General features: G+C 40.3%; 1 protein-coding gene across 1 annotated transcript in view; it reads left to right on the top strand.

The window, feature by feature from the left end:
• Nucleotides 1-2,646: 2,646 nt before the first annotated feature.
• Nucleotides 2,647-15,698, top strand: part of srrm4 (serine/arginine repetitive matrix 4) — a 68,342-nt gene continuing 55,290 nt past the window's right edge. The window contains exon 1 of the mRNA XM_061038391.1: nucleotides 2,647-3,490. Coding sequence (XP_060894374.1) covers nucleotides 3,288-3,490 — 203 coding nt within the window. The 5' untranslated portion in view covers nucleotides 2,647-3,287. The remainder of the gene's footprint in view (nucleotides 3,491-15,698) is intronic.

Genomic DNA, 15,698 nt, shown 5'->3' with positions numbered 1-15,698 from the left:
GGTCGCAGAGCCGTTTTCAGTGGGTCTTGAACTTGTGACTGGAAAAAAAACTGTCAAAAAGTCTATGAAGCGCTCTTAAAAAAATGAAGGTTTTGCTCCCTCTCTTTATTCCGTCACATGTTTCGTACCATCTGAGGTCCATACTGCACTATTTTTCATTCAATAAATCCAATTGGTCGAAAAAAATATCACAAATTTGGGTTACGATTTTCATGTAGGAGTTGGTGGTGGGTCCTTTGTCTTTAATTTATAAAATGTCATCATTTTTTCCTTGGAAAGGACATATGTTCATCTTCCACGTCAGTTGGTTGTTTATTAATTGACAGCGTCCTTACATCACCAATTTTCCTTAGAGATCATTATTTTGCCTGATGATGTTTCATAATTAAAGTCCTCAATAGATCGATGAATTGATGAATCTATCTTTAAAATATTCAAATATGTAATGCTTTTTGACAGTCAATAATCACCTCCTGGATGAGTCCCTTAAATCTCTTATTGAGGTCAGTATTAAGAGTTGTTAGTGCTCACAACTGCTCAGCACACAAGTCAATTCACTGTTCAAAGTGGCTGAGCCTTTGGAGGCGGATTTTACTCTTATCCTTAAACTAATGGAAACCAAGGGTTGTCATGAAATTTGAAAGCCTATTTAGATTTTATAGCAAATTTGTAAAAACAAGTACAACACACATCTGTGCAATGCTGCAAGCAGTTCTGTTTTGAAGAACGTATCAATCAGACGTAGTCACAAAATATTTACCAAAGCAAATGTTTGAAAGCTGACAAGAACTGCAAAAAGAAAATATTAATTGAATGCATGCACTGATAAAAGTAAAGTTCTGCACCGAGGATGACCACATTTCAGATTTAATGCAATTTCCAACATCTTTTGAAGAGTATCCATCCTGTGAGGTATTACACAGGCTGTCAGTTGTAGTGTGGTGTATTTCCTGTAGTATCCAAAAAGATCCAAAGATTTCCTGTGTGTTACAGCTGCCGATGATATGCAGCATTAGAGACAGGCGAAGAAGAAAAGAAGATAGCACTGGGGTGGAGATTGTTGAGCTGTTGCTCCGTGTTATGTGTCGTGTTGAAGCAGATTGGAGAGGAGAGGAAGGGAGGGTAGGAGGTAGGAGGCAGGGAAAAGCTAAACTCCCTCGAGGGGGGAGGTTTGTGTCAGCCACATGCTCCGGCTGGTCCTCACTGAGCCGGGTCTTTTGTTATGCTGATTTCCTCAGCCTTTTGTCCAAGACGCTGATCATGTTTGTGTGTGAGCAAAGAGGAGAAGAAAGAGCGAAAGACTGACCGAGTTTACAAGATTTTGCAGAAGTAGAGTTAATAATGAATGGGAGGGAGAAAGTAATCACAAAACTTAACAGTGTTTCACCATAGCATGCAGCACTTTTCAATTAATGATGGAACTAGGTGAGAAAGTTGGGGTTTCAACTCTTTAGTAATAATCAAGGATGATATTTTTTTTAAATCACAAAATATATCGCAGTTTCATTAAGATATTGCAATGTCAATCAATTTGTATGAGTCATGCCACTAGAGTGTGAAAACTTAAGGCTCGTTTAGTTGGAATTCTGAGTTTATTTTGGGGATTCACTTGTAAAAAAGGAACAAGTAATTGAAGCTTCACATTCTACAGCTATGACTATTGGAAAAATAAATCTGAGAAAAGCCTTTACTCACTATTGTTATACAACAATTCGTTGTAAAGTAGTACTGTAATTTAACTTTTCCTGCAGTTATCATTTAACGTTCGATAACTGTGCAGCTGTTATTTTCGAGCGATGTGTTGTCATCACACACAGCTTAAGGATGATGATGACGTTCATTTCGCTCCCTGAGAAAATTTGACTTGTTCACTATCAGCATCAGTCACGGTGATGCTGACAGTAGGTTCAATATAACAGACACGAAAAAAAAAAAAGCCAATACATTTCCGAGCAGTAATGAACAGCAACATAACACATTGCACAAAGGTTCAGTGGAAGATGTAATGGTTTGGAAAAAGCTGCAGGAAGCTGATAGCTCTGTCTGTCACTCTAAAAGCATGGTGATAAATGGAAGAGCTGGAAATAAAAAAAATTCTACTCTCTGTTTTCTCATATTATGCACATATGAAGAAAGGAATGTAAACAAGAAAAGCAACGGATTTCATTGGTATGAAAACCAAAAATACCTTTAAGAAATGTAAACTTCACTCAGTCGAGGATTATCTGTTTTCATAAGGGAATTTGATGTAGCTTCATCTGACAATTAATTATTATTATTTTGCCTTAAAATGTCTGAATCTAGTAACGGAAATATGCATCTAAGTTTCCTAAAGGGACAAAGTTAGCTTCTTCTTTAATTGTGTAGCTTCAATCAGGAAAATGTGCGCTAGGAAAAGGCAGAGAACAAAGACAAAAAGAAGGAAAGAAACAGAAAAGAAAGAGACATCCCGCCACATGTCAGGAGGGGAAGTGAACATAATCATGGGTGTTGTAGGAAGAGACAAGTATAACACAGACACAGAGAGAGAGAGAGAGAGAGAGAGAGAGAGAGAGAGAGAGAGGTTGACAGGAGGACTCCCTCTCTTCTCCGTCCAGCCCCCAATTTTGACGTCACAGCCTGAGAGACACAAAACAAGCTGCCATCAGCTGAGCTCCTTACTCGCTTTTCACCCGCACACTCGCCAACCCACACCCATGCCTGCCCTCAGACACGCCGCAGCAACACTTGCCCTGAACCGGTGTGTGTAGGCGTCCAATCATCTCTACACCAAAACATTGCACTCCAGCAACAAGAATAGCCACTTGCTCTCTCACTCCGCAGGACTGAGACACGCTCCGGTTCTCGTGAGCGATGCCTGCTTAGTCTGTGTAAAAGCTGCCGATGGGAGCACGCTGGGAGAAAAAGAGCGACTCCCAGCCCTAGACCTAGACTCCGTTCCAAAAAGCAGCAGATGTGACAGAAGAGAAGAGGCGGAGGGAAAGAAACTAAATCTCCCTCACCCCTCCTTCCTTCATCTGGGAGAACAATACCCAGCCTCCAGTTGGAGAGGGTCAGCTTTTGTCCCTCTCCCCACGCTCCCACTGAAGAGTGCGGGGGCAGACAGACGCGCTGACACATTGACCTGCTGCTGTGAGAGGAGAGGACCGATGCCGAAACACTTGCTGCACTTTGCACCGTTTGATTCAGTACTTGGACAGCTCCTGAGCGACAACCAGCGTGAGTGCTTTTGTGTATTTCCATGAGAGACTCCTCGACCGGTCTGGTTTGGAGACTGAGAACCACAGATGCAGCCCCCATGTTCACTCCAGCTTGGCACCTGTGGCCCCCCTCCAGCCCTGGGATCACAGCGCAGTGTTGCCGGACTACAGCAGCTGGAGGAGAAGCTGCTCTTTGAGAAGTTTTGGAAGGGGACTTTCAAGGCTGTGGCCACCCCGAGACCAGAGAGTGTCATCGTGGCCAGCATCACCGCCCGCAGAAGGGTGACTGAGTGAGTACTTTCTTAAATCAAAAGAAAAAAATCGTATTTCTTGTGGCTTCCCTCCACCGCTGTTATCGAAGATGTTTACTGTCTCACCGCTATAATGAATTTTGAAAGACTGGCAAATTTGTGTGAAACATCTGCAGGTTTTTGTGAAGTTCTAAAGGCATCCACTATGTCACATAGAGTAGGTATCCTCAATGTGTCAAGACATTTCATTTCAAATAATCTACACTGTAAAATATTCCCTTGGGAAATTTGAATGTTTTCACACAAAGAACCAAATCTGAAAATAGTCATGTTCAGGTTAACATCTTTTTGTCTTGTTAAAACTTGAATTTGTTTGGTTAGAAGGTAATATATTTCTTAATGTCTTGGTGGCATTGTTTCAGCTGCATTTTACAGACTTTATTTGAAAATCAAATTGAATCAATTGAAACTACAGTCTTATGTCATCTTGAAGTCTTTCAAAAGTTCCCTAAGACATCATCGTACCCACAAATGGAGTCAGATCAGTGCCCTGTACAAGCTCAGAATGTCTTTGTTGTTGATTTATCACCAAACACAAATGTGCGTGATCTCTCTGCTCAGTCAGATACACAAGCCTCAGTCAAACACAAGCTGGCCTGAGGAGTGTGACGCTCAGTTAATTGTCCCCTGTTAAGGTCATGTGGCAGCATCGTCATGCCTCCAATGTCAGTCTCGTCCCCTCGTCCTCCTGTGACATAGCTTTGTGACATGGAGTCTGCTGAAGGAGCAACATGTCACATGTTTGTTCCCTCACTCCAAGCAAAGGTCAGTGGTAGCCTGCACAGCATTAGGAAAAGGGAGAGACAAGGTTGATTATCTTCTGGCATTTTTCCCCTCTTTGTCTCTCCTTTTATCCCATTTTAGCTAATGTGCGCATGATCAACTATCATCTGCTGGATTTGATGACTTTATCCATTTTCTTATGCATGCACTGCTCTGCCTGCTGTGCCTATTCGTCAAACATTACACAACAGCAGCAATGACACTGCACTGCCTTTGAGGAAGACTTAGAGTGAGTGAAACAAAACACTTAGTAAATGTTTGAAGAGTTTAAACATCTACACCTTTCAAGAAATAAACATCAGCGCCTGTGTACATGCTGTAGCTTGGTTGGGTGACCTTTGAGTAGTTTTGACACCCACTATCAACTTTCTCTCATGTGAAATTAGCTATGTTAATGAGGATTAGAATGGCCCATTTCATCCTACATCAGCACAGGCAACGGAAAGACACACTGAACCAGATAATGTGCCTTTAATGGGTTCTATTACAGCGGGACCATAATGCTGCACATGGTCTGGTTATTAAGGATTTTATTAGCTTGTAGAATATGACAAAAAAAAAAAAAACATTTGCTGCAAGAATATGATCAAATATGACCTCAGCTAAGCAATCTTACCAAATAACCTCAGCCCTATTTCCTGTCAATCACTGAACGCCTGGTTAAGACCATAGATTCAGATCTATTCTGGGTAAATTACAAACAGAGCAAATGAACCCACAAGAAAATAAATATGATGGTGCAGCGGGTGGTTCATTTGCTCTGGCTGCAATGAACTGCGCAGCCTTTTTGAAATAGCCCAAGACTCGAGACTCAGGCCCAGCTGTCTCTTCAGCTTCACTTTCTCTGAGGAGGAATCTCTCCTCAAGTAGCCTCAGCCCTCCACGGGCTCCATCCAGGATGACAATGATGATGATGGTATCATGGTAGGGGCAGGCAAGAGCGACTGTCCCCAGAGAGCAGATGTAATGCCGCTAATTCGTCCAAGTCTGTTGGTGAGAGACGAGGGCAACTTCTGTGACGACCGCTGTTCCTCTCTTTCATCCTGCATCTGTGTTTATTTTCAGCGGGGTGAAATGCAGAGGGACTTCTGGATGATACAGATTGTAAATAATGAGAGAAACACAACAGACAAACAAACACAACACCCAGAGAATATGGATGCAGGAGGATGCGGCTCATGCATGCATCCTCCTCCCCCCCCTCCCCTCCCCTCCTCTGTGCTGCACTGTTGATTCTGCCCGAGCCAGAGTGTGACTGGGGAATGCTTAGACTATCAGAATGCATGGCCTTGGGCGTGCTCCTTTTTTCCTCTTTCTCTCCAAGAGGAAACATCATTATTCACTGTGGATGACTGAGGGGTGATGAACAATTGCAGTGAAAGTGAGGGGGGCATTATGTACAACAAGCAGAGAAGGAGAGAAGATAGGAGGCTGAGGGGGAGCCACGGGGAGATGTTTCATGCTCAGTCAGCAGGGGTCTTTCTTCTGTTTGCAGCGTCCTCACCTCTCCTCTCTCTTCTCCTTCTCTCTCTCAACTCCTGAAATAAAAATGCTGGAGGGGCCAGAGAGCCTCGGAGGAGTAATTAGAGTTAGTTGTTCTCCCTCTGTCCTCCCTGCCTCACAGAGGAGGGGAGGAGTGCACTGGCTCTATTCAGTGGGGTGGGGCTCTGCACTAAACCATTATGACCCTGCAAGCTGTTCTGTCACACAGGGGGGCTCCTCATTAAATATGCAGCCTGGCTAACTTTGGCTTGTGTGGTGTGTGTGTGTGTACTGTGTGCATTCATGTGCATCTGTTCTGGAACTGTTTTCCAGCAATTGCAAGGGTTTGAAATGAGGGTATAAACCGATGTGTGTGTGTATTTGTGTGAATGTGTGTGGCTGCCGTGTTAGTGAGGCTTGTGTGTGTGTGTGTGTGTGGCTGCCGTGTCAGTGGGGTCTTGTGTATGTGTGTGGCTGCCGTGTTAGTGGGGTCTTGTGTATGTGTGTGGCTGCCATGTTAGTGGGGTCTTGTCCAACTCTGTGGCAGATGGCAGGCTCAAGAGAATGCAGTGCAAAGGAGGGGGGAAAGTGTGTGTGGTGTGTGTGTGTGTGTGTGTGTGTGTGTGTGTGTATGGTAGGGGGGTTTCAGGCCTCTTACCTCAGCAGATGCTGGTTTAACGAGGATGAGAGGAAAAGGGTTTGGAGGGGCTTGTACGCTGACAGCCCCAGTGGGGATAAACATTGAGGTGGACAAAATAAAAGGAACACACTTCAGAAAACAGTGGCATGAAATTGAACCATTGAACACTTTGAATACTAACTTTATGTAAACCGCACTATTGTAAACAGAGATACAGTGACATCACTTAAAACATCTGGGTAATGAATAAAAATCTAAATTAATGAGATTTCAATAATATTTTGAAAAGTGTAATCAGAACATAACCATTAAATGACGGAGAACATGAAAACAATACTAAGACATAGTTCAAATTAGTGAGTTTGAAAAGAAGGATCTTGAAGATGTCAGAGTTTTCTACTCCCAGATACCTGAGACCGGTCTGTCCATGCTACTCGTAAGCTCGAATAACAAAGCAAGATGAAACAACAGAATGATCCTTACCTGAGATTCTAAGAAAAAGTAAAAGCACATCAACAATAAGTATTGCAGGTGCTTGAACATCCAAAACCTTAAAAGTTGGAATCAAAATCTTTAATTCACACAGTGTCAGTGAGTCAAGTGAGCCAAGAGTTTTTTAAAGTTAAATGATTTGGATGAGCTGGAGGCAAGCGATTGACTTACGGCAAAGGCCAGTTTAGAGAAATAAACTTACTTAATATCTGCAGCTCAAAGTGATTTCATTTTAGATCTTTTTCTCGTCTGAATGAAGCATGATGGTACCACCTACAATACTTGGAAATGCATTACACTTGTTAAATGTTATCTTGGAGTCAGATACAGCCCTGAAGTTTGGACTAACTTTCCATACAGGATAAATAAGTGTACATTGTGGAGGAGTAGATAGAGAGGGCTGGTATATTTGGATTTCATTTCCAAAAGTTTTATGTTTAGGTTCTTGAGGTAAAAGAGACAGACAAGCACTTGGGCTATATTTACAGTTAGATTGCAAAAGATGTAAGGAGAACATTAAGTTGTGTGCCATCAGCACATACATGCAAATCAAGTGTTTTTGAAAGGTTTGGCCCAGTGGCTTCTAGAAAATGGAATATTAAAGAGGACCTAAATTAGACCCTTGGGGGACATCACATCTACAACAGACATTTATGGTTTATGTGTGTACAATTTCAACCGTGAAACTTGCACAAATAAGTTTGGAGCAGAACATGCAAGAACTGTTTCTCCAACCATTTTTGAATGATTGGTAATACATTGGACATGTGTCTAACTAAACCAGGCAGGATTAATACATCCGTGGTTTATTTAATTTTGTTGTGCGGCGAAAGAGACAAAGCCACATTGATTATTTTTACACTTCTGGTATCTTTTTTAAAAATAAATTTAAATGTTTTCCTTAAAAAAATTGAAAGTGATTTACAAAAACTGCACTGTTAGAGTACTGATGAGATTTAATACATGAAGGCGAAGGGAGGACAGCTTTATCTGAGGCTATGCAATTGCAGCCACAAAACTAGATGGTAAAGCATCAGTGGAGAGATAAAGTTAATAATGAAACAAATATTGAGTTTAATGATATGTGAAACAGATTAAAAATAATAAGTGGTGAAGACATTTAGAGAACAGGAGGAGGATTTGATGATTTGATGGAACAATTAGTTCAAATCAGTGAACAAAAAAAATGGGCTCAGGAGAGATGTAGATAGGGGAGAAATTTGAACCTTAATATCCGATTGTAATGATAAAATGATAAAGGGCCCCTTCCCATTCGCTGTGGTAAAAGAGCAAGGCTGATTATTGAACCAACGGTTTGAATTAAAATCTGTGATTTGTCAACGGAGAGAAACCGGAATGGGAAAAAAAACATGTATGTCGTGCTCATTTACAATTATATACAAAAAATGAACCTAGACCTCTGGGGGTAAATTAAGAGATTTGAAGGTTCATTTTAATAAATGTATATTGTTTATATAACACAGTAGTCAGAGATTTATTGATTCATAAATAAATCTCTGCAAAGCAAATCTGGTTATACATTTACAAGTACAGAGAAACAGACAGGTCATAAACATGCCACATTTTCTTTATTATGAGTTAAAACAGAAAGTGAGTTTACCCAAAATGACAGGTATAGAGTAGGAGGAGCTATAGGCTAAAAGGCTGTTGAGTGGGATTGACAGTCAGAGCTCATCTATGGCTTAGAGCTTCATGAAACTGCTTGTTGGATCATCAGTACAAAACAAGAATTCATTTGGAAAATATTTTTCTTTTAAAGAACAAAGACTGTGTAAGTAAAAAGTTAAATAAGATATTAATTTTAATTTCCAAGATGCATTTCTGTTACAAGCGACCATGATTGAGCTCAGAAATCTGCAGTGAGAAATGTTAATACAACCTATGGCTTAAATTCATTGTGTTTGAGACTCTGAATCAATTTATGGTGATTCAGCAGCGATGGAACTGTGATTTGTTTTCAGGTGCAAGAATGAAGCTCTTCACTCTTTGGTGTTATTCATATAGTCTTTTATCTTTAATAATCTGTGATACGTTAAAAATGACCATAATAATCACAGTGTGCACGACTTTTAAAGCAATCATTAAGTTGGGTCTTTAATCCAAACACTCTCACATTCTATCATTAAAACTAAAATAGCCGAAAACTCTGCAGCAGGATGGTAAACATTTAGGAAGCTGCACACTCGGGTTTACATGTCGCGTAAACTCAAGCTTCAGTGTTTAGCCGTTTAGCGAGCTCTGCATCGGTCTTGAAACCCTCTGCGCTCTATCTTAGCATTGTGACGTTACATTTTTTTATAAGAATCTACAGTATTTATCAATATTTTAACACATTTGTAGTTGTGGAGCTTATGAGAAAGATGCCGATGTTTTATTTTGGAAGTAGAATCAGTTATATCTGAACCAGTTTGCTTGCCCAACGCTGCAATACCTGTTGGTTTTGCAGTTTGCCTGGCAAACCGAGGGGCGTCCAAATTGGCCGTATTGGGGTGCCTTTAAAAGCCTTAAAATACCTTCTCTGGGGGGCGCAGTGGTTAGTGCGCGCACCCCATGTATGGAGGCTGTCGTCTCAAGCGGGCGGCCCGGGTTCACATCCCACCTGTGGTTTCTTTCCCGCATGTCATTCCCCACTCTCTCTCCCTGATTTCCGACTCTATCCACTGTCCTGTCTCTCCATTAAAGGCACAAAAAGCCCAAAAATAAATCTTGGACTGTAATCTAAACTTAGAAGGAGGACATACTGGCTGCTGCATTGATGTAATAGAAGCCATTACTTCAACATAGCATGTTTCCTTCATGTTTGATAACATAGTAAGGTCTTTATATGACAATTCAGTCGATATCTTACATATTGCTCCTTGGACTGCTCATTTTACTTTTCTGCTTTGGCATAGATTGTCAGACAGCTTGTGTTCCTTCACAATGATTCAGCCCATTGTTGCCAAATTGTTCCAAACATAAATTATCCTCTGAGAAGGTGTTTGTGTTTTTGTATGAACCCCTTTTGTTGATTAAGTGGAAAGATTTCTCAGGTTTGAAATTTTGACTGTGGCCCTGCTGTAGATCTTCCACAAATAAACACAAATGCAGCCTTAAAATGATGTGAGCGTGGGAATAAATGAATACAGAATATAGAGTCTCAAAGACATCAAGGAGCAGCCGTCAGAGCTCCCCCTGGGATGAAGCATCGCTCTCCTTTTCATTCGGCAAGAATGACAAACATGATTCAGTGACGGACGAGGAGTTTGTCTGCCATTGTATATATGTCTGTCTCTGCTTCTGCTCTCTTCATCGCCGAGTATCTATCCCCTACTCGTCTCCCTCTCCTCAAATCAGTATCTCTCCCCTTCCTCTTCTCAGTATCTTTTCAGTGCATTAACTCGCCCTCTCTGTGTCTGTGTCATATTACTCAGAGAGCACAGGATGCAGCCGCTGAGGCGTGCTGACAAGAGAGAAGGAGACAATGCTGAATCCTCAGGCAGGAATCAGACTTATCACAGAAACAGATTCACATTTGATATTGATTCCCACACAGCCAATCCATTTGATTCAAACCAGTGTCACTGAGTCAACACTTGATGCAGCGTTCCAGTGCGTTTTGCAGCAGCATGGGTTTATATGGTATGGAAATTGGAGCCATGACAGAAGGGCTAATTTGTGGAGTGGATTTATGTCAACTTTTGATATCCGCACATCTAGTCCTTTTTAATCAAAGCACAGTCTCATGAGTAAAACCCAATGACACAGTCACAGCGTGACTCATGTTAGGAGGTATCATGAAAACCAAGATAGTAAAGGTTATTGTATTAAAGGTTGTTTACATTGAAATTGTATAAAACCAGCCAATGCAATTAGCTTTTCAAGGTGATCAAGAAAAACACACCAACACTGTCTTTATAAATGTCCATAGACAGTTTATTCATACGAATAAACATATATTACAAACTGGTCTCCAGTAGAGAAACCTTTCTAGTGGATTTTTTGTGTTCAGTTCATGGTTTGTGTTCGTTTGCCTTTCAGGAGCCCATAACGGTGTTCAGCTGTAACAAAGTTAAAGAATGTATCATGGATTCAGTATCTCTGAAGCCTTAAAATGTTTCAATTTGAAGCTTTTCTTTCTAAAAGTCAAAAATCAGATTGAACAATCTTGCAAACATGCTATTGAAAGGTTGTGAGCAGGATATGGTAGGGTTTAAACTGTCAGCTTAGTGTAGTGGAAAAAGTGGGTGTGATGCAGAGGACTTGTAAGACTACTTTTTATTTTGGTTGCGGACCTGTTGTGAAAACATTTCCTTAGCAATAAGACGAAAACATTTTCAGCCTGAGGCAGGAATGTTTCAAGTTTGTCCAACGGGATTGAAAGAGTTTTATTTTTTATATATTACATCTTTTTTGAGTTGTTTAGAACATCCATGAGATCCCAAACACTGAAATCACTGAGAAAAATGTCAGTGTTTGAAAGGTCTTCAAAACCTTTCACATGGAAAAAGCAGAGAAAAGACAATATGTCAAAAAATAAAGATTTAGAAAACCAAGATTTTACTACATAATGCTGTGTTAATACAGTGAGATGGCCATTTAATAAACTAATGTTGTGGAACATATCATTCTCTCTGTCTCTGCTGCTTCAAGAACTATTATTCAATAATAATGTAGACGGTTCATATTACTGGAATTGTGGAGCTTTTCGCCAAACCCCATTGGAAGGTGAAAATGATAGAATCAATGTGTATTGAAAAGTAAACCCTACTGTAACATTAGCAAAATAAGAAATATGCCATTAAATCAATTAAATGATTTTGTATTATCTATTGTTAAGTATATAAGCCACCTTATAGATATGTCATACCAGATCAAGTATGCAAATGGTAGCAAAAATATGAACATTGTCACTCAGAACTACCGGGTCATTTTCTTCTCTGAAAACGGTCAAAGTCTTGCTTTAATGGAGCAGCAGAAATTAGTTTCTCACAAAGGATTAATAATTTAAAGAAAATCAATCCTTTTTTTCCCCTCTTCACTTAAACTCACAAGACAGGCTTTCATAAACACTTTGAGACAGTTTTTAAGAGAAAATGAAGTGATTCTGTCTTGTAGTCTCCAGTCAAGGCAACCCGCAGAGGCCAACCAGTCCGATTGCTTCTGCCGTTCCAATTAGAAACACTACAGACGCCCATATTTCACTGTACCTGCAGGGAACTATAGTACCAAGTCTTATCTCATCCAAATAGTGCTGCAGTGCAGAGTAGAGAGGTAGAAATACTAATTCCCTTCCTTTTCTATCTAATCTACTCTAAATCTCATCGAAATAAAATGACTATTATTAAGTTAAGGATTTCTTTATCCACAATCCCAAAAATGTAGGAGGCACAACAGCTTCATGTTGAAGGTACAACAAAAAAGATATTCTCTGGGCCAGACACAAGACTGCAGTACATCAGCAAGGGGGGTAAAGGTGTCCCTGATAAATGCCATGATTCAAGTTTTACTTCAAAAGGTGACATGTTGGCCTTTAAAGCAGGCTTTGACATTTCCAAATTAAATGTTGCAAAAATTACAACCTGGCACTGCAAGGAATTATGTTAGGCTTTGATGTTACAATCTTGAAGATTTTCATTCATAAAAACGTCTTTTATGTGATTATCAATACCCAAATGTGGTGACACAACAATGGCTGAGCCTATGGATTTGTAGTTTTACTTTTAGTTTGCAACTTTACTTCTTCAGAAATAAAATCACAACAAACCACAGTCAGTGAAGTCTTTCGCAGTCAATCAGCAGTTCTTGGTCCACTATAGATGGCAAGCAACTTTCCCGCTTTGTTTTCACATAGTAAACTTGCTCTTTGACTCATTTGTGATTGAAGTGAATACCTTTATTTTCTGTTCTTTCAAAGTGTTGTGATTCAAAGTTTTCTACTGTCTGTTTGATCCTGATCCACATACATCCCTGCAATTACTTATCGCAAGAGGTGCAGCCAAAGAAAATAAAACAAACACTAAGTATTGATTGAAGACGATAAGCTACGCCTTAGTGCTAACTGCTAATAGGCCAGATGTTTAATATAGCATGATGTAACAATGGTTCTGCCCTCAAGCAGCAAGTCTGTGAATGGAAGCAGGACGTGTAAATAAAGAGCAGGGGCGCCACATACAGTATAAACACACTCAGATAAGCACTCGAACACAGCAGTGTTCTCACCGTGCCGCTGTCTTACAGTGATCCCACCTCACACCTGTGACGCTTCTGTTACTACCTCCAAGGCGGGCACAGAGGTAGGACGACTTGATATACAGTCAATCTCTTTCTTCTTGTTCCTGTCCCCGCTTCATGGAAATATGTGAGCTCATGTGGTCGTTATGTGGTTAATCAGAGGATGAACCCTTCTTGTACACACATACAGAATATTGTAAATAGAGCTTCATTCGGTGGCGGTGTACATGAAAGCCCGACACAGACAGCTGTGATAAATGTGTGTCTTTAGAAACCGTTTGAATCCATCATAAAGACACGGGCAACCTTTAATTTGTTCAGCGAGGCGTTTTGAAGAATTGAGTTATAAATATAACAGTGAAACACAAACAATTGACTAAAAGGTAAATGGAGAGACTTTGTCAGAGAAAAGGCCATCCTCTGATTATTATTCTGAGATTAGAAGTCCTTGCGGCACTTTCTTACCCTTCAAACATGCATTTAAGTCTTTATTCACCAGCGAGCAATCCTCTATTATTGTTTTGGCAGCAAGATAACCATCATTGTAACCTGAACCTTAACCCTAAGAACTTTATAATCTGATATAATAACCATAATAATACAAACCTTGAGAAAGCAATGACCTCACTTTATTTCTTCTGAGGATTTGTGTTCCCATATAAGAAGAATACAACATAACACTTTTGCACAAACTGTTTGGATGTTAATTTCCTATACATAAATGCATGGACACATTTGGACGTACACACACACACACACACGCACTTCGCGCACACACACACACACACACACACACACACACACACACACACACACACACACACACACACACACACACACACACACACAGTACATATGAAGACTGACACACATTGTGCCAGAGGGGGGTTCAACATGATAAATCCTCAAGAGCTGAACAGCCACAGCAGCATTTTTGAAGATGAAAGCAAAGAGCCAGGAGTTAACCCTTTCCTTCAAACATCCGCTCAAAGCTGCTGTGAAATTTCCCCCTCACACATCTCAGCCTGTGGTCCACCTCAGTGAGGACAGAAATGTCCTTTCTCTAGCAGCGGCTGTGAAGTCCTGGCTGGAAATAACTCATGTGCAATTTCCTTTTGCAATCCAGGAATCTGAAACTATAATACCTGAAGGTCAGGTGTATTGGCAATCAGACGTGTGCAACCATGGGATCTGGCCATTATTTGAATGAACAAACATCATCGTCATTCCTTTATTATGCACTCTCCAGGTATCTTACCATCTGTACAGGCATACAGTATGATTGACTCCAAAACAAACATACTCTCCTTTCTGCACTGAGCTGCAGTCGCTTTGTACTGTTTTTCAGCTTTCAAGTGTAAACGAAGTGGTAGAGATTAAAAGAATAGCTCTTTTCAAGGACGTGGAATATGCACAGAAAGGTAAATACCCGAAGTTTCAGTGCTATCTTAACACTACTGATGTGTTTGTGGAACTGTGAACATTTGATTTAATCTGTGTACGTATGATGTCGATGTTCAATCAGCATCAGTTCAACGTACGGCAAAACCATTTTCAGTCACACTGTGAGGAGACATTTTCTGCTCCAGTGGAAGAGAAGGGGGAGCGGATTCTGTTGGAGCTTGAGTTTTAACGCATGAATTAGTTTAGTTTCATAATCAAAACAAGAAAACAAAAACATAAGCATTATTTGAAAGTGTACTGTCTTGTTCATTGAAATATGAATAGTTCAGGTATTCATATGTATCTAGCCGGCACCTGGTTGCACTTGCTTAATGTTACAATCCAGTGCACTGTCATTTAAAAAGACTGGTGGCATTTACGTAAACACATTAACATAGTTAATTGTACTGCTTGGCCCAAAAAAGGGTGATTGAGTGTGTGTGTGTGTGTGTGTGTGTGTGTGTGTGTGCTTTTCATTTAGTCAGTTTGCCAAGTGCAGACTGCACAAAAAAATTAAACAGATGGAGACACAAAGGCTCAAAACATCTCTGAAATGTAATGAGACTCGTTTCTAATGTGAAATATCAGTTGTTTGATTGAAACAGGGTCTGTTTTTTTTTCACAGTCACTGTCAAGAATCACTAGTTTGAGATTTTCAAACCTTATTTGAAAATCTCCATGGGCTTTGGCCCTGTGATGTTATGGCTGCACCACTTTATTTGTGGATGTGATTAACACGGACGGACAGATGTTGCCTCAAATACTTCAGTGCTCTTCCAGCTCTGTTTCTTTTTATTTTAGGGTCGCAGCTTGGCCTAACCTTCTTCAAGGGCTTTTAAAGAAGTCCCTTTTTTGGATAAATACACTGTGAGTTTAAAGCTGACCAATATACAAAATACAAGACGGAATCAGTCATGGAAAATAAAAATGATTGACAGAAAATGAAAGAGAAGGAAAGGCAAATAAAACAGAAGTGGAGAGAATAAAATGAATGAAATGAGAGAAAAAGAGAGAGCTAAACAAATGATATGGGAACTCTGTGAGTGACATTTTTAGATTGTCCATTTCAGGACACTTGGCCAGCTGAGGTTATTACATTATACTGAATATTAT

This window comes from Labrus mixtus, chromosome 5 (assembly GCF_963584025.1).
Source record: "Labrus mixtus chromosome 5, fLabMix1.1, whole genome shotgun sequence".
Taxonomy (NCBI): Eukaryota; Metazoa; Chordata; class Actinopteri; order Labriformes; family Labridae; genus Labrus; species Labrus mixtus.
This window is presented reverse-complemented; position numbering and strand designations above follow the sequence as displayed.